Raw genomic sequence first — 19,762 nt, forward strand, 5'->3', positions numbered from 1 at the left:
GACTCAAGATAAAACTTGTAAGTAGAATTAGCAACACTCATGATATATTCAAAGAAGGAGAAGAGAGAATGGAAGAATCAAGGATGACTACCTGTTTCTGCTGGGAAGCTAGTGATATTTCTGTGATGAGGAATACTCCAGGAATAGAAACTCACAGCAGGAAAGTGAAGGGTTCAATTTTTGCTCAGTATGGATGTTTGTGAGAGGGCTTTTAGGTGAGAATCTGGATTCTTGGTATTGAGTTCTAGTTGGGATTATGTTCCCCTTATATTCAATGTTAGTTAAGACACTCAAGCCTATTAATCAAATGCAGGAATTTAGAAGATGTTTAATAATCTCCCTTGGGTTACTGTCAGTTTGTTCTTGATTTCAGTGTCTCTGGCCCTATTTGGCTTGCTTGTTTGTTTTGTTGATTAGGTCCCACTTACAGGTGAGATCATATGGTATTTGTCTTTCACCTCCTGGCTTATTTCACTTAGCATAATGCTGTCTGGACAAAACCAAAGGGGGGTAGGATCAAGGGTGGGAAGTGGGGATGGCTGGAATGGAGGAGAGTGGTGGGGAGAAAATGAAGATAACTGTACTTGAACAAAAATAAAAAGTGTGAAAAATAGTCCTGGCTGGTGTAGCTCAGTGGATTGAGCACAGGCTGCGAACCAAAGCATTGTAGGTTCGATTCCCAGCCAGGGCACATGCCTGGGTTTCAGGCCATGGCCCCCAGCAACCGCACATTGATGTTTCTCTCTCTCTCTAACTCCCTCCCTTCCCTCTCTAAAAATAAATTAATAAAATCTTTAAAAAATGTGAAAAATAAATAATGACACAAAAATAAAAAAAAAAATCTCCCTATGTGGAAAGACCTCAAAAAAAAAACAAAAAAACCAAAACCCACAATGATGGAATCTTATACATAATAGACACTCCTTAAATTCTCATGAAATTAACAAATGAGTGAACTATGTTTTCATTATTTCTGGGATTTGGGGAAATATTTTAGTTACAGGAGTCAGCCAATCTTTTTGTATTTTTTTCCATGAGTACATTACCTTATCTATCTCCCCTGAGATACTCCTCTCCATCCATATACTCTTTAAGAGCCTTCACAGTTGAATGAAGTTGAGAGGATGACACCAATTTTGAATTTCACACTGTATTTATAAGTATTATATTAACTCATTTGATTCTCTTAAGGATCTCATGAGGTTAATACACTTATTACCTCATTTTATGGATGGAAAAACCAAGGCACAAAGAGGTAAGCTAGTAGAACTCAGATTCAAAACACAAGATTTCTGGTTCTGGAATATGTTCTCTTTACCCATTATAATGCTACCTTTATTCACAGATAATTAATGATTTGAAAGTATTGGTAGAATGTGTGCACTGATGTTCCTTTAAAGATATACTTACAATAGAATGTTAGACTAGGTAGGTATTGCTGATCAAGGAAACTATATAAATTTTTCAGTAAATATTTTAGTGAACTATTCAATGGACTTGTTTATTTATATAGTATACCTGTTTGAAAGCAGGAGGATATGCTTTCTTTTAATTCAATGATTCTAACTTTTACTTGATATTAATCTAATTCATGTAATCAGGAATTGTATGATTTATAATATTTTTATATTCCATATAAATATATGTGATATATATATCTGTACTGAGCAGGTGTACTCAACTTGCAAGGGGCTTTAAGTAGTTATTTTTTTTTTATCTTATACAAATAAAACAATACTATTCTATTAAAACTTCTCTTATATTTTGGTGGTGAAACTTTAGTTTTATATTTGGCTTACAGACTAAAATTTTAGTCTTGCTTTTATTTAGGGGAAAGTGAATTAATATAAATTTGACTATTTTTGTTACTAAAAGGGTGAAGAGATTTAATACAGAAAGAAATGATGTATTAAATATTTGGAAAATACTATCTCACTACATGGAAAGAACTGAAAGGATACTGAATACAGGAGCATATGTGAGTCAACCATCCTAACTTTTACTTGTCCTCACAAAGACTAGAAAGGTAGCCATTCATTCATGCACAAATGATCTAATTTTGTTATCAAGGACTAGTAATGGTCTTTAAAAATGAGTATGACAAGTTAATTATGGTAAGGATGGAGATCAGAAGATCAATTCTTCTAAAATTAATGTAATTTGTTTTGTATAGACATCCATGTTTTAACCTGTTTGTGGGTAATCTCCAAACATGTTACCTAATTCAACCAACTGCATGGATGATCTGCTCCTAGTTTAACTTAAAACAGTACACTAAGACATTTAAATTGGTAAACAGCATATATTTTACTGCAAATTTGAATTTGTTTAATGACTGAGGAAGTGTTGGGCTACACCTGCTTTATAAATCATGCAGAGAATAATTATTGTTGCCAAGTTTGAAGGGAGGGGGCTGTGGTGGTGGACCAGTGTTAGAGGAGACTTTGAATGACTTTTGTTCTTCCTTGACCCTCAACTGACCACCAACCTTTAGCTCAGGTGGATTTTTCTTTATGTAAAAGTCATCAGAGTTTTTCAAGCTTCATGTGAGTATCAGCCCCTAGCTCCTTAGATCATAAAAATGTGTAATTTTGTGGTTTCCTGACCTACCTAGAATAACTGCACTTCAGAGACTTAGCATATTCCACCCATCTCACTGCTGCTCCACATCCTTTGAAAGCTCAGGTGAAGATGCTGGATTTATAAAGGACATGTGCTCAGTCTGGCTGCTCCCAGGTTTCTGTGACCTTCTATCAGAAGGTTCAGACAGACCAGCAGAGCAATGGACCAGGCCTGATAAAAACTTCATTGCAACATGCTGTAAAGTCTCTGGCTTACTATTTTCTTCTTATCTTTTTAAGGAACAGCCTGCAATTTAGATTGCATTTACTATAGGGTGTTGTTGGTTCACATAATGAAGATTCATAAGAAGTATTTCTGTGAGCATTTTGATTACCAGAACTGACTGAGCTTGGTTGAAAAGTGAAAGAACAAATAAAAGATACCCAAAATGAAATAAAGCAAAATATTGAGGGAACCAACAGTGACAAGAAGGAAACCAGGATTCAAAGCGACAATTTGGAACAAAAGGGAGAAATAAACATCCAATTGTATCAGAATGAAGAAACAAGAATCTAAAAACATGAAGAGGGGCTGAGGATTCTCTGGGACAACCTGAAACATCCCAATATTCAAATTATAGGGGTGCCAGAAGGAGAAGAACAAGAGCAAGAAATTGAAAACTTATTTGAAAAAATAATGAAGGAAAACTCCCCTACTCTGGCAAAGGAAATAGACTTCCAGGAAGTCCAGGAAGCCCAGAGAGTCCCAAAGAAGTTGGACCCAAAGAGGAACACACCAAGGCATATCATCATGAAGTTACCCAAGATTAAAGATAAAGAGAGAAGCCTAAAATCAGCAAGAGGAAAGGAGAAAGTTACCTACAAAGGAGTGTTCATAAGACTATCAGCTGATTTCTCAAAAGAAATCTTATAGGCAAGATGGGGCTGGAAAGAAGTATTTGAAGTCATGAAAGGCAAGGACCTATATCTAAGATTACTCTATCCAGCAAAGCTTTCATTTAGAATGGAAGGGCAGATAAAGTGCTTCCCAGATAAGGTCAAGTTAAAGGAGTTCATCATCACCAAGCCCTTATTATTCGAAGCGTTAAAGGGACTTATCTAAGAAATAGAAGATAAAAAATATGAACAATAAAATGACAACAAACTCACAACTATTAACAAATGAACCTAAAAGAAAAGAAAAACAACAAAAACAAAAACTAAGCAAACAACCAGAACAGGAATAGAATCAGAGAAATGTACATTACATAGAGGGAGGTCAGTGGGGAGGGGGAAGGGAGGGATGGGGGAAAAAGGTACAAGGAAGAAGAAGCATAATTAGTAGGCATAAAATAGACAGGGAAAGATAAAAATGGTATAGGAAACAGAGGACTCAAAGAACTTATATGTACAACCAATGAACATGAACTAAGCAGGAGGATGCTGGAGGGTTGGGGTCAGGGTACAGATTGGATAAAGGGGGAAAAATTGGGAAAGCTGTAATAGCATAATCAATAAAAATACTTTAAAAAGAAGTATTTCTTCATGCACTCAATTCCAGAAAGAGTTTTGCTCTAAATTTACTTATTGAAAGTCCAATTCCCATAATGTTCTCCTTTTGCCTTGGCTTCTATAAAGCTGAAAGTTCAATTTGAGATCCTTTTTGACCCACTGCGAAATGACTCGGTTCACATATTCACTGTATTTTCCTCAGGATTGCCCCATCTTGCTTTCTTTGATTTTTTTGTGTCATTTTTAAAATTAATTTTAAGTAGCTTTCTTTTTTCTAAAGACAGTTTTGCACATTCCACTCTTTAAATATTTTTAAAATAAGGTGTACAAATTAATATTAATTGTGCCAATTTCAGTAAAAATGTGCAAAGATGCATTTGAGGAGTAGGGAGTATTTTAAAGGAATGATCAAAGTATCTAGAGAAAGCATTTTGACTGAGCATCTGAATTTTGGAGAGAATGTAGAAGCAGACCTGTCCCTAAGGCCAGAGCTTTTCATTCCCCACCACAAGGCCCATGGAGGGAGAGCACTTCAAATAACATGTCTAAAGTAGATGAGGCCTCCAAGGTAAACCAGCAGGAAGCCCAAGAGTACTTTCCTCCCTGGGATACTGCATATCTTTTTTTAAGAAGATAGAAGAATATTTTCGGAGAACTAAAATTACAATAGTCAAAAATCTCTAGCTCAATTCTAGTCATGTGCAAAAGACACCATCAAATAAATACTACAAAGTAAAATAATTACATTACCATTGTTTTTCAAATGTTCTAAAATGGCTTTCGATGGAAAACAGCACATGCTGATGAGAAAATCTTAAGAAAAGCTCTGGAGAATCAGGAGAAAACTGAAGGATCCAAATACAGAGCCCAGAAACTATATATTAATATTGATCAGAGATTGACGGTAGGAAAACATGTAGGGAAATACAGATTGATGCTGAATTTAAATCACCCAGATTCACCATTTAACTATCATTTTGAATACAGAATAAAATCAAAGGATTCAAATGTAGAAGCCAGAAACTGTGTTTCTTGCCCTGAGATAGAGGGCTTATATGGGAAAGACACTCTCATGTCTGCATGCACACACGTGTGCTCATGCACATTGTCCTTCTGAGGACTAAGGGGCAAAAGTTCCACTTGATTCTCCCTGCTAGAGATCCTTACTAAAAAGTAAGGGAAAAACAAAGCTACTGTTTTGAGATAAAGTTATAGTTTTAGTTCAAATGTGAGAAAAGCTTCCTTATTGTATATATATTAAAACTCCAGTTCACAGAGAGTGTAATGCGGTGTGCACAACCCTGTGAGGAGCTGCAGTCTGGACCTCGGGAGGAATTGTGCCCCCTGGCCACGAGCTCTCACCTCCAGTGGCTTTGAGTTTGATGGTCATTAGTTCTTCTGAGACCTTGCCCTTTTTGATAGCTTGTGCATTTAGAGGACATCCAGATAAGCTGTGAAAATAGAAATTATACTTATGTGTGAAACATATATTATCTCTTATAAAAATTAAATTTACTACTTACTATTTATGTGTTTGCCTGCTTACTAATTACATTACAAATGCAGTCCCTTTATAAAAAGTAACAAGTAAATATCTATTAAAGCAAAAGCAAAAGGCCCTGAAATAATGTAAAATGTCTGGTGTTTTTTCCTAAATCAAAATACAAATAACTACTGCTGATATTATTATTTCATGAATTTTGTTAAAGTATTTAACATTCTGCATTCATATAAGTGCCTTCCTTTAGTTCTGGTTACTTTATTTTCTATAAACATGAAATTGTACATATATTATGAATAAGAATTGTTTTGAAATTCATCAAAATTCCATGAATAATAAAGCAGAATCTAGTTCTTTCTGTCTTTATACATGGTGTAATCTGATCTATACAGAATGACTCAAATTATTACAAACCCAAAATAAAAACCTCCCTTCCCTATGTAGTTCGGATATGAAAACGTTTCTATTTTTTTAACTTTTAAAACATTATTTTTCATTAAAAAAATCTACCTTAAAAACAAAAATAAAAGGAACCACTGTAAGTATATTCAGATACAATCACTACAGAAACTGTATCCTGCGGTGGCTTTTATACTCTGTTCTTGAATTTCATTCTTCCCCAATGCTTCTTTTTTTACATGTATCAATTTTATGGAAATTTCACCAATATAATAATGACATTGAATGAACTTGTTTTCCAGAGTGCATAATCAAATGATTTTGTTATTTTTAGCAACTGTGAACTATTTTGTAATTTTGTTGTATTCTTTTGGTTTTGGAGATATGATTTTTAAATAAAATAAAAATTATCACCATCATTTATAATATTTTTGCACAGAAATTTGATTATAATCCATGTATAAAACAATCATTTTCCATCCAAAGTTTTTAGGACACTCGGCCAATAGAAAATATTTCTGAAGCAAAGTAAATGTTTGCTGAATGGATGCATATTTTTAAAGAATTACAAATTCTTATATGTGAAGATTACATAAAATATAAAAGATAGGTATGTAATATTATACATAAGGAAGTTATGTAATTTACCAAAATTTGATAAATTATATAACATTTTACACAAGAAAAGAAATCATGGAAAAGCACGAATCAAACTTGTACCTGATTTTTCTATTTTGCAAGTTTCTCATTGTAAAGTGTGGCCTATTTAGGCTTCATTTTTTTTTTCTGGAACGTTTGCACAAGTCTGTCTTATTTTATGTCACATATTGCATTCTCAGAAAATGGTCATGAACAGGACTAATTATTGTTGGTAAGTTCAGTTTCATTTTTTTAAGTTTTTGAAAAGATTTTATTTATTTATTTTTAGAGAGGGGAAGAGAGGGAGAAAGAGAGGGAGAGATACCTCAATGTGTGGTTGCCTCTCAAACACCCCCTACTGGGGGCCTGGCCTGCAACCTAGGCATGTGCTCTGACTGGGAATTGAACCAGTGACCCTTTAGTTGTCAGTTTGGCATTTAACTCACTGCACAGCAGCCAGGGCAGTAAGTTCAGTTTTAAAAGTGAACTACCATAAGTCTATTTGTAAAATAATGGAAATTATAGCTCATGAAGACTGTGTCTCCTAATGGGTCTACTTTATTCAGACAACCCAGCAGTAAATGTCCAGTTGTAACACACTGGGCATATGGGAACTGAATGAAGAGTCCACAACTATATAACTTAGAACCAAAGAGTATAGTTAAATTATGAAAGGGAGACTTTGGTTTCAAAAATGCTGCTTGATATTTCATGTCTTCGAATGTAGCTATATCTTCCAGAATATAACACAAATCCTAAATTTCAAAAAATAGGTGGAAAAACACTTCAAAATTCCTTTTCCTTTTGAGGATGCCCTCCATGAGGTTCCATCTTGCTGGCTGAGAAAATGAGAATGTTGTGGCCAGGAAAATGTGCCTTGTATGGTTTTGACCAAATTTGCAATTCTATTAAGGCTTATCAAGGCAGTTTTAAACTGTATCTTCATCTGCCTTGTTAAAGTAAAATGACAAGTAATACAACTTATGTAGTGGACATCACTGTTTACAATATAGTAATAAACCTTGGAAAGTTACAAAGTTATGACACAGCACTGAGTTCTATTAGTCACAGAAATTCTGCTTTTAAAGCTATAAACATCTACAATGATGTATGTGTGTGTGTGTGTGTCTTGGTATTTTAATACTAAAATATTTATCTTCAGATTGCTCTTTTAGTAAATGGAAGTTTGTAATGTAAAGATTTAAAGCCAGGTTTTAAAGCAACTGGTATGTAAATATAATGCTGGTGTAACCCATGGGTCAAATATTTCTTAACCATTGTACAAGGTCAGTTTTGTAATTATTCCCATTTTGTTGAATCTTAAAACGGGAAAAAGTAGAAAACTTATCTTAGACGATGGCTGAGGAAACTGTATGCATGTGTACCTGGCACATGGAAGGGCTTATTAAACACAGGGATGCAGAGGATACAACACTCATGAAAGGAATCTGGTGTCCCAGGGCTGCCTTCAGGGGCAGCCCCTGAACATCACTGTGCATATGTCCATAGAAGGTAATTATAATACCTCTGTAGCTTGCAGGTTTTTGTCAAAGTCTGAGGGAACAAACCATGAAAGTTACTTAGAGCAGAGCCCTGAGTAGGTGTTAGCTATTGCTGGTGATTGGAAAGAGTCCTGAGCAACCTCAGTGATTTTACGTTCAAAATATATAATATGTAAAAGTCTGTGGTAGGTTAGAATGTGCTATTCCAGTATGTCTTTTTACTTTAACAAATTATGGTACATATGCACACATTAATATATTTTTATGAAAAAGAAAGGGACTGGTCTGTTTGGAACACCTGAGATGTGCCCAGAAGAGGCTAGGAATTTTTGCCATATTATTTCATTAAGTTATACATGGATAGTTAAGGGAAGCATTCCACATTAAAGGGAATCCCACAAATTAAATTCAGCTTCTTAAATTTTATAAGCAGTAAGAGGAATCCCCAGTGGAAGCAGTGAAACCTGAGTTATTCATTTGTCTAAATTCTTAATCACTTCCCTTCTCCTAGAAGGTGCTATCTTGTTATTAATCTTGCAGTCTATATATTTTGAACTAGTCATTTTGTTTCTCATATTATGAGATACATAATATGCACATAGACATAAATAATACAGACTTGCAATTTAAAGAATACTCTTAAAATAAACACCATTTCCCTTCACATGCAGAGCATACCTTATTAGTATATATGAAGCTCCCTGAGCCCCTCATTAATTGCTGTCTCTTGTCCCCAAGGGAAAACCATTAACTTCAATTTTAGGTAATAATTACCTAATGTTTTTAATGTAATTTTGTTACATGTTTTAAATCCTTTGTAAACAAAATCATACTGCATATATTCTTCAGCAATTATTTTTCACTCAGCATTGTGTTCTAAAATTCACCCATGCTGGGACTTCATTTTCAATACTGTGCAGCAGCCCCTGTACACAGAACTGTTTATTTACTCCCTCGACTGCCAGTGGGCAGGAAGGTCCTTTCTGATTTGGGTTAGTAGAGCAATGCTACCACAGACATTGTTAGATGTGTCTCTGAGCCCCTCTGTGGAGGAGGATTTTCTGGGGCATAAGCCTACTTCCTCTGTGGCTGGGTAGCAGGCATGTTCATCTGCTCTTTTTAGGTATGACTCCTAAAAGGCAGCTTGCTTCCTAAAGTGGCTTTCCCTACTACTAGTCCACCTGCAGTTTATAAGAATCCCTGTGGCTCCTCACTTCACCTTGGTGTCATCATTTAAAGTTCCTTCATGCTTTTTAAAGATAACTCTGTTGTTGCTAACTGAGGAGGAATATGCTCACCACAGTATAGCAGTAACATTTCATTATCAGTGTTAACATGGATATTGCTGAAGCTGTGATAAGAAAGTGAAGCTACTGTGCAGTATATGTGACACTAGGCACACTGGATTTGTAACTGTTGTTTCTGAATATGGAATGAAGATTAAAATTTGTACTATTGTGGAGGTGACTATGCATTTGATGACTATAAACCAATAAACCCTTAAAAAGTTCAGGTTTTCTCCATAAGCAGGTGTCACTGCAAATCCATTTAAACCAGCGATTCCTGTAAGGTTTCATTTTTCTGATACCATTGATAAGTATCTTTGAGATGGGACAAAATGTCAAAACACCCCAGCTTTGCTCAACTTGCATTCTCTTATAAGCAAAGCAGCAGGGCTCACTGAAGCTTCATTTGATATTAAATCCCATGTAGTGGTCGCAAGGCTGGAAGCACTCTCACTGACTGAAGAAGTGTGTGCAGTGAATCTTCTGGCTCCTTCCTTCAGGTAGAATGTGAACCGAAAAGCTGGACTGAGATCACTGTACCACAAAGGACTCTTGAAATAAGTGACACTCAGTGATAAAGGAACTAAGTCATTGTTAAACTATAAAGGATTTTCTAAATCTTATCCTATCGTATACTTTGTAGACACAGTATCAATTTCTTTCTGGCTGCTGGGGATGAGTCACATCTTCCCAGAAGCAAAAAGTAACTACAATTTAGCCTGAAATTGAGCCAGTTCATGAGAGGAAGGGAATGGCATGGATATGTAAAGTGACTTACATATTATACAACATAACAAAGTTGATATCACCACTTGGAACTGAAGTGAACCATTAAAAGACTGAACCATTAAGAAATAGCAGAATAAGCAACACTTTAGAATATGAAAAACAAATACACAGTTTTTAGAACACTTGAAGATTGTATAGTGAATTTTCAGAAATAGAGAAAATTTTTTTTATTCTTGGAACTAGTTAACTATGTATCTGGCAAGAGTCATTGTTATCAAATCTGAAAAGCTATAATTTGTGACCTCAAGGAGGGTCCTACCCACCCACAAAGCAACCCAGGTGACAAATAATCACAAAAACAACACAAGAAAAAGAGAATAAATGTTACCTTCGGTGGGTGACAAAAACATTATTTACATGGCCCAGCCCATTGCAGCCTGGCAAAGGACAGTGTGGTAGTTCTTGTTTGTTCAGTTTCCAGGAGAGGGGGGCCCCATTGAGAGGATTCTCCTTCTGTCTCTTGGCAGCCAGGGGACAGCCAGAAGCTGTACGATGGGATGTGTATTTACCTGATATGTGACCTTGGCCGTCACACCCTATCACAGGACATCTAAGGAGATAAAACAGAGACATACAACCAGCTGGGAGACTAAAGAACTCACATGATGTGCAGTAACTGAGTAAATAAGAAGGCAGTGGTGGTTCCGTACTACCCAAAAGGCAAATGGTGAAGTGACAGAGTTTTAAAAGATGTACTGCAACTAGCCTAACAGCATTGTACTGGCAATAATACTGATGTACAGGCTCTGGGTTAAGCCATTTTCATGCATTATTCCCTGTAATCCTCACTGAAAATCTACTGGGCAGAGAGTGTTATTATCCCATCTTATAGGTGGGGAAAATGAGGCTTATAAAGCTTAGGTGACTTGCCATCCATTTTACAAAAAGTGGAGTTAAGTTCATGCCCACACTTTTAGCCTTAGCCAACGGGGTAAGCCCTGTTTTTCTGCCTGCAAAGACCATGTGTGTAAACTGTCAACAACCTTGCCCTACACTGTTACATAGCACATTGCTCACAGAACTGGAATATTGTTTCCCAAGTGCTTAAATATTGTACTTAGAAATGTTGTCAAACAAACAATTTAAATTTCTACATCTATGTTGGCATATATCATCCTAGTCTAGGAAGCATGTGTCTCAGGGGAGGGAATTTAATTTACATGAAATTTCACCTTAAACAAAATTAAAAGTTTCAGGGGAAAATGCTGCCAATATGTTATTCTATAGTGCTCTTACACTGCTACTTTTCTTTAAAACAATTGGAAAAATATTGGATCTCACCCCTTTTAATTTTACATTATCTAAAAAACTGTGAAAACATAGCTAGGAATGGAAAATTTTTCTCAAATATCCAAACACTGACTGTGGGTTCGAGGTCTTCGTGTCTGATAGGATCACCTTCCCTGAAATGCAATCAGTGCTCAGTTGCACCCCAATCAAGGTCCCAAACACTTGACCAACATTCTACTTCTGGCCCTCATGCTGCTGCCTCGACCGTCACACTTACTTGAGTTCAGGGTCTTCTTTTTCTTCCTTCGTAGCAGTCATTTTGACACCACCTTTCCTGGCACGAGGGCAGCCGGACAAACTAAAATATGTACCCAACAAAAAATAAAACCAAACCATGTGATCTCCATGGCCACTGCTGCTGACACTCTGATATCATTTCTCAGGAATGGGATCGATCCTACCTTCTGTGGGAAGCATAGTTTCCAGTCACATGCCCTGAACCATCGCAGCCTGGGGTTGGACACCTGGAAAACACAGAAACAGAAGATAGGCCACATGGTTGTGGTGGAGGAAAGGGGATCATAACGTATTCAAATAAAACTAAACAGAATGAGTTGCTTTTGGTGAGACATATTTTACTTAAATATAGATAGTTTTTGGCTAAGAGTCCATTTAAAAAATATTGTTAAGACATGTACCTCCTGTGTAAAGCTTGACAGAAAATGTATTAGTTATCCTACATTCTTTTTTCTTTCTTTTTTAAAATCTTATTTTAGAAAAACCTGAAATTTGACCCACAACTGCTGGGCTTCTGTCTACACCATGTAAAATTCTTATCTTTCATTGAAGAAAAAAAAGTTTTCCAAATTGTTTCTGAGCATAATTTATTTTCTTTAACATGTCCCATTACCATAATAATCCATTAAATTCAGATGAGCAACAGTGGTGTATGTGAATTCTAGAGACTTGGCATACCAGTATGGTTGCCAAAGAACCCAAGTTACTTGCACCTGGTCTGTTCTTCCTCATGACCCAACCTAAGTGGCCTTTTGGAAAATCTAGCAACAGCTACTACTGACAATCATTAAATTTGAAATAAAAAAGGTGAAAGAGGAGAAAAAATCCAATTTTGCTTGGAATGCTAATTAGGAATGGATTTCAAAATATACTTGAATACAACAATTTACACAGCTTGTCTCCCTTGTGTTGTTTTTTTAAAAATCCTAAATCCTAATATATACACAGAGACTACCATAAAATGCTTGCTTTTCTGAATATTCTTGTAAAAATTATCTCTGTTATTATTTAGTTGTACACTCACCTAGGTTCAGATTTCACCCAAACATGAGTTTGAGAAAAATTACCTAAATTAAAATGTGAATACTTTCACTTTTCTTGAACTCTAACCCACTGAACTTTCATGCTAATGCTTTTATATTCAATCTTGAGGCAAAATAGGAGTAAATACTTTTTTCCAATTAGATATAAAATCAGCAAACATCTCTTTAAGCTAGAGAAAACTTCATTGGGTCTTTTATTTTTTTAATGTTTTAAATTAAATTTATTGGGGTGACCTTGGTTAATAAAATTATATAGGTTTCAATGTATAGTTCTGTAATACATCATCTGTATATTGTGTTGCATGTTTACCACCTAAAATCAAATCTCCTTCCTGTTACCATACATCTGACCCCTCTCCCTTTCCTATCCCCCTCTTCCTCTGGTAGCCACCATACTGTTGTCTGTGTCTACAAATTTTTATTTGTCTTGTTTGTTCATTTGTTACTTTCAATCTTATATCCTACACATGACTGAAATCATATTTATGCATTGAGTCTTTAACAACCATTTTCAGATATAATATGTTTTCTAGATTGTAGGAAAGGCTTGAATGCTATACTTGTTCTATTAATATTTTGTAAAATAGTGGTTTACTAGTATATTGCAATTATGGAAAAATCTGTGTCAAGGAACCTTGTTTTGGAATTCTCCTTGAGTCTCTAAGGAAGAGGTCAATGAAATGTCTCTTTATCTTCTATGAATGGGAAAGAACCAAAGCTGTGACTTATTAGATGACTGCATGAAACATAAATACTTGAGATTGTTATAGGACCTATCAAATGTTTTATATTTACTGTCAATACTTTTCCTTTAGAAATAATATTTAGAGAATATATTAAAGCAAACTGATAATTATTATGAAGGCATGGCAGTGTAGAAGTTTAGGCAATTCTGTAAGATTAAATGAGTAACTACTGACCAAGATTAAGTAAAAATGAGTAAGTATGCATAGCTCTTCTCTTTTTTTTAATCTGTTAATTATTAATCTTTACTTAGCATTATGATATTTCATCTGGAAAAGCAGCAGTCAATAAAACAATTTCCAGAGTCTACACTTGTTGGGAACTGTCTCGCCTGGTTTCAGAAGCTGTAACCCTCTACGGCTCAGGCTGAGTAAAGAGACCTTGGGACCATAAGCCACTAAGGAAACAAAGCTTATCTTCCTGGTAGGGGTGCTGCCTCTACTGCCTTTTACCTCACCCTGCTTGACCCTGGGTGGATGACTGGTTAGCTAATGATAGGCACACCATTAGCCAACGACCTAAGATAGGCACAGTCATGAAGGAGCCCTCAGAGAAGGACTTGAGGAACTAGAGAAAAAGGGGGTGATGAACCCTCACCCGTTGGCTTTGACATAGCCTGAGTCCTCATTCTGTCTGCAAGAAGTCTCATAATCTTTTGGTTGCCTTACTTTTCCCACCTGACTTAAGCCTGAAACAATGCTGGAGGGTGGTATAGCCATGGGCAGGAACAGGAGGTTCCCTGGGTTGATCAGGCCTGAGAAAGAATACATAAAGTCCTGTGAAACCTCCTTTGCTAAGAATGTCCTCAACTTTCTGATAAGGGTCCAAGCATGAAGTGAGTTTGTTTCCCAAAGTTTTATGGTCCTTTAGCTAACTGACCTTGACTCAGAATAAGCCTCATAGTTCTTTACATGTTATCTATTGTTTGATCATTACTGTGTGACAATGATGAATGAGGACTTGAAGTAATCCTCCCATAAAACAATAAAAGTCTGTCCAGGCAATGGTGGAGCACTCTCTCACTCAGAGAGTGGCCATGCTGTCCCTTTTCTCCACAGGATTTCTGCAGTCCATGTGATTTTGTTTGCTGCATCCATAACACCCCAGACACTGCTGGCTGGAGTCTGCATCATACACTGACACAATCAATGAACTTTACACTTTGAAAGTGGGAAGGGTTGCATATTTCATAGTTCCCTTTACTGTTTATGGTACTAAAATTCTGAATTTTTATATGTCTTTAATATCCCATGTTCTTTCACAAACTTATTTTCTGGAATTTTTAGATAAAATTCTTAAACAAGTTAAAAAATGGAAATACTAACAAAATATTAAAAAAGTAATATTTGAAATTTTATCTGTAACCTAGATATCAAACGTTGATTCTACTATTTACAGAAACATTGTTTTATACTAGACTTAGTAACACTTACTTAGTAACACTTCCTAAAATATTATTATTGTCAAATAAAGTTCATTACTTTTGTTTAATATTATTTATTTATCATTTTAAAATTTATGCTCTATATTTTTAAAGGGTAAAAGGTAGATTATAACTTTTAATTATTCTACATGTAATATAACAATATATGAAAATAAACAAGTGAGAAATTTTGAGTAGAAGACGGTAAGAGTGGGAAAAGTAAAATCAATAAATAAAAGTTAATATACATGTGACTTTGAGATTCTGTAGACTAGGTAAAAACAAACCTAATGTATCTAGCACCCAAATGTGAAAGACTGTCATATGATTTAAAATGCTCATAAAGAAAAATATTATGTAGTTTTCTTAAAATTAGATGATAAAAATGGTTTGCCATACCTTCATAGGTCTAATTTATTATTATAAATTATGTAGTTAACAGAAAAAATGTATTTTTAAAGTATTACATCATTGCTTTAAAATTATAAAAAACAAACCTCCCAAAGCAAGCAAATTAATTAACTTACAGTGATTTGGTTTTAGTCATTTGAATTTTTTGGTGACAGAGCATGGTGCTTATAATGAGACAGTTTACTACTTGTCAGCGATCACTGTGGTTCTGAGTGAGGAGAGCCCCAGCACAGCGAACCAAGGGCAAGGAGGTCATGCTTCTCACACTTACTTAAGCTCCTGAGAGTTAGCAGCCATGAGGGATTTAAGAGTCTTATCTGCTAAAGGACATCCAGAAACACTGAAAAAGGATAAGAAAAACAAAAAAAAAACAATACATACAACACTGACACATACAAACCTGACTCAAATGGCATCCTGACTTTGTGAACATATGTTAAATTTACTGGTGACTAGGGATTGGGAGAAAAATAACTAAGTTTGAATCTGGGTTTCTTACTCTAGCAAGTCTGAGCTAATGGGCCCCTCAATTATTTATGATAGACTTGGGTTTGCCATTTATCAAATGAAGGGCTTTAACCCACTGAGATTCCCTAATTCTAGAATTCAGTAATAGAATCATTACTGACTAAGAGTCCATTTCCATTGCATCACCAAAGGATAGTAGCTTAAAGGTTTAAATCAGCACCCAAAGGGAAAACAAATCACATCAGTGAAGACGGTAGTGGGAAGGTTAAACACAGCCTCTGTCACTGTTTAATGTATCTAACACCTTGACTTTGTTATATGCCCAGGGCTGAGGATGCCACATCCACAGGGTAAATGGCCAATCCCAGTCACTCTGTTGTCTTACCTTAGCTTCACTTGAGTCCTAAAGCTAGACACAACCAAAAGCCTGACACAAACTCCAACTTTGTAATCTGAGCTACAAGACTGGAAACCATTTTTGACCAAAATAATAATTTCTGTACCACATACAAGAAAAGACTAAAACTTTAACTTAGCTTTATTTCTGAAACACAAAAGAAACCAAAAACCCAACTAACTAAATCTCCAATTCCTGATCCAGATATCTTTCAGAATGGGCAAAAATAAGTGTTTAAATTAGAACAAGATAAAACCCTGACTGCACCCCACATTACTAGGTACCTGCGATGGGATGCATAGTTTCCTGTGACATGGCCACTTCCATCACATCCTGGTGTTGGACAGCTGGGTCAACAACAACAGACAAAATGTAATTAGAGTCAAATACATTTTATGGATTCATTTGTTCTGTCTGATTTGCCACAAGGTAGCTTCTCTTTTCAAGGTCAGCTAACACAGTATAGGACATGTAGAAGCTCATAAACTAAAGATCTACATTACAGAAGAATGAGTAGACTAAAAGAAGACTGGCATGGTCTTATTAGCTCTCAGCACCACATCCAATTTCTGATTCAAATAACGTAGGAAAGTGATGTTAAAATATATGTTGTAGTGACCTTGTGAGTCAATAATCAATGACATTTTATTTCTTCAAAAATATGTTATTAAAATAAACATTATAAGCACATGGATTATGATAGTGGCTCTTAGAAACACCATCACCAATTATATAACAGATTTCAGAAAGGAATTTTTGTTAGTTTTTAAGAGACAGGCAACATAGAAACTTCATAAACATTTTAGAAACCATCTGAAAAATAAGAAAAATGTAAACTGACATTTTAGATGAGAAAATTGTTGACAGGAAGAAGTTTAGTTAAAAAGCTTGTGATCAGTTTCATTCAGATTTGAACCCAATAAAGAGAATTGCTAATTGACAGTTAACCTAAGCAATAGGCTATCAGGGCACTTGCCAAAGCTCAGAGTCTGTGCCTGTGCACTTTATATCAGAAGCTGGTCACATTCTGTGCATCTTCTATGTGTTTTTAAAATAAGCTAACAGGATCATTATTCTGTGCAGTTTTACATCCATAGTCAGTAAGTTCCTCGGTATCCCAGTTATTTATTTTTCTTTGAAGCTGCTCAAATGTTGCTAATTTAGAGTAAGCAGATTGAAGTCAGCGTACTCGGCACTATTTGTGGTGGTGTTAATAGTCAGAGGAAGAATCTACGTCATCCATGCTTCTGTTTTTTCTGATATCCTGCCTAAAGTGAAGGCTTACCCACATGTGCAGAATGCACAATTAATCCTTTTGAAGGGACATTTAGGGGGAGATCAACAACATTCAAGATTTTCTGAAACATTACCTTCTAGGGTTTTTTTTCCTGTGACCTATCTTTCGGTCATTTTCAGGTAACCTAAAGAAACTGTAAGAGTTAGAACATTTTCATCTCTCAGAGAGAAGTTTGATTTTTCGGAGCTTGATCCAAGAAGAATGATCTAGCTCTTACCCCATCACTTTCCTAGATGGGATATCAGAAGGGAAAGTGTGGAAGCTAAACATATGGGTAAACAAGTAAAGAATAAATGAAAAATAATTAACATTTGTTCAGATTTATCTTGCAAGCACCATTCACCCACCAAATAGAGTAACGATCTTTTCCTGAATATTATACAAATGGAATATCAGAGGGTGGGAGATACCTTGCAATTTTCTGTGAATTCCCACTTTGTAAACACATTGCCATCTAGTGTTCAAGACAGCATTGCAGTTACTTAATTTAATTTTTATTTCTATTTTGAAATTACTACTATTAATACTGCCAGGATAGGTAAAGAAGTGCTAATCATTTTCAAGACAGTCAGCTATAAATTACTTAGTAAATATAATAATAAAGTGTACACTTAATTATCTACTGATTAATTTTTTATGTTTGGTGGTATAAAGAGGTCAATAAAGAAAGAATTGGGGGCAATGTTGTACCGGGAAAAGCTTCTGTTTCTGATTCTGAGAGCTGGCTTTAATTACAAATCTCCAATGAAAAATCATACACAATAACATTTGCCAATATGCTGAGAAGGTTTGCAAGTGAAAATATCAAAGTTAGAGAAAGGAAATCAGGTAGTTCCCTCAGTAAGTAGCATTTAAACTCGAAGCAAATTTATGCTTATCAACAACATCAAAAACTCCTATTTTAGCCAAACAGTTTTTAGGAAGTAATTAAGTTACATTTGTTTATGTGTTAGAAACATAAAACATAAGAAGGACAAGGTGAAACTGTAAAGTAGTGAGACTTTCACAAAACCAGTATGTCAAGGCAGATACGTATAAGCAGTTTCTATCCAGTGAAACACTCACCTATCTATAAAATGAGGTGAGAAACATGAAGGCTCTAGAGAGTTAATTTTCTAAGAATTCATAAATATATTCTAAAAATTGTTCAAAATTTTTTAGAATCCTTCATTTGTATTTCCTTTTGCACTAATAAGAAGTACCCAGTACAAAATAAGCACACTTGATTTTTTCTGTGCCAAATAGTAATGCAGGTTATTAACTTGCATACTACATTTACTTTGGAATGATTCTGACGATTTCCAAAAATCTACCTTAAAAAGAAAAATTTACATTTTTCAAGATATTCAAAGTAATTTACAGAAACAACAATCCATAACCCTGTCTTGTCAATATCAATTGAGATGTGCTCCCTGATTCTGAGTCACTATCCATGTAGTTAGGGAAATAAGGGAGCACAGTAAATATGTACCAACAGGATGGACATGGAAGATAACAAAATGGACAAAAGAAGATCACCCTTGTGTTCCTGGAGTCTCCATTCTAGTGGTAGAGACAGGCAAAAGAAAATACAGGTGAAACAAAATGTATGTTAGCTAGTAATAAGTGCTGAAGGAAAAAATATGTGGAAATGGGGGCATCAGGGTTGGGGTGGGGAAGGGGACTACAGTAGCCATGAATATCACTCAGCTGAGTGACAGTTGAGATAAGAGTTGAGGGAGGGGAAAAGAGCATACAAAGATCTGTGGTAAGAGCATTCTTGGCAGAGGAACTAGAAACTGTAAGGTCCTGAGGCCTTAGGGGAAAGGCACAGAGAAGAGGGTAGCTGGTGGAGGAGGAGAGCCCTGGGGGAAGGGGAGAGCTCATTGCCCATGTGAGCTTTTGGAAATGAGTCCCAGTGTTCACATCACTACTGTTGTTGCCAGCCTGGGAGTCCTCAGTGTAGCGATGATTCAAACCCTGACAACCTGGAGGAGTGAGTGTAGACAGGGGAGAAAACAGGTTCCAGGACTGAGCTCAGAGGCGAATTCCCATCTTTAGAGGTTGCACAGGAGTCTATGAAGGGGTAACAGGAGAGATGGAAAAAAATCCAGATGTAGTGTCCTACAAGCTCAGTGTAGAAAGTGATTAGGAGGTGGAAGTGATAGGCTCGATCAAATCCTGCTGCATCAAGTAGGACCAAGAGGACTAAGAACCGACATCCATATAGGGGTTCCTAGAGAACTTAAGATGGTTTTGGTGGAGCAATGAATGAAAACCTGTC

At 35.8% G+C, this 19,762-nt stretch overlaps 1 protein-coding gene across 1 annotated transcript in view; it reads right to left on the reverse strand.

The window, feature by feature from the left end:
• The window catches only part of LOC114501716 (suppression of tumorigenicity 18 protein), a 156,444-nt gene that overhangs the window by 9,230 nt on the left and 127,452 nt on the right, over positions 1-19,762 (reverse strand). The window contains exons 17-22 of the mRNA XM_028518443.2: positions 16,487-16,549; positions 15,609-15,677; positions 11,881-11,943; positions 11,697-11,777; positions 10,518-10,739; positions 5,436-5,524 (exon numbers count right to left, since the gene is read on the reverse strand). Coding sequence (XP_028374244.1) covers positions 5,436-5,524; positions 10,518-10,739; positions 11,697-11,777; positions 11,881-11,943; positions 15,609-15,677; positions 16,487-16,549 — 587 coding nt within the window. The remainder of the gene's footprint in view (positions 1-5,435; positions 5,525-10,517; positions 10,740-11,696; positions 11,778-11,880; positions 11,944-15,608; positions 15,678-16,486; positions 16,550-19,762) is intronic.

The sequence above is a fragment of the Phyllostomus discolor genome, chromosome 7 (genome assembly GCF_004126475.2).
Source record: "Phyllostomus discolor isolate MPI-MPIP mPhyDis1 chromosome 7, mPhyDis1.pri.v3, whole genome shotgun sequence".
Classification (NCBI taxonomy): domain Eukaryota; kingdom Metazoa; phylum Chordata; class Mammalia; order Chiroptera; family Phyllostomidae; genus Phyllostomus; species Phyllostomus discolor.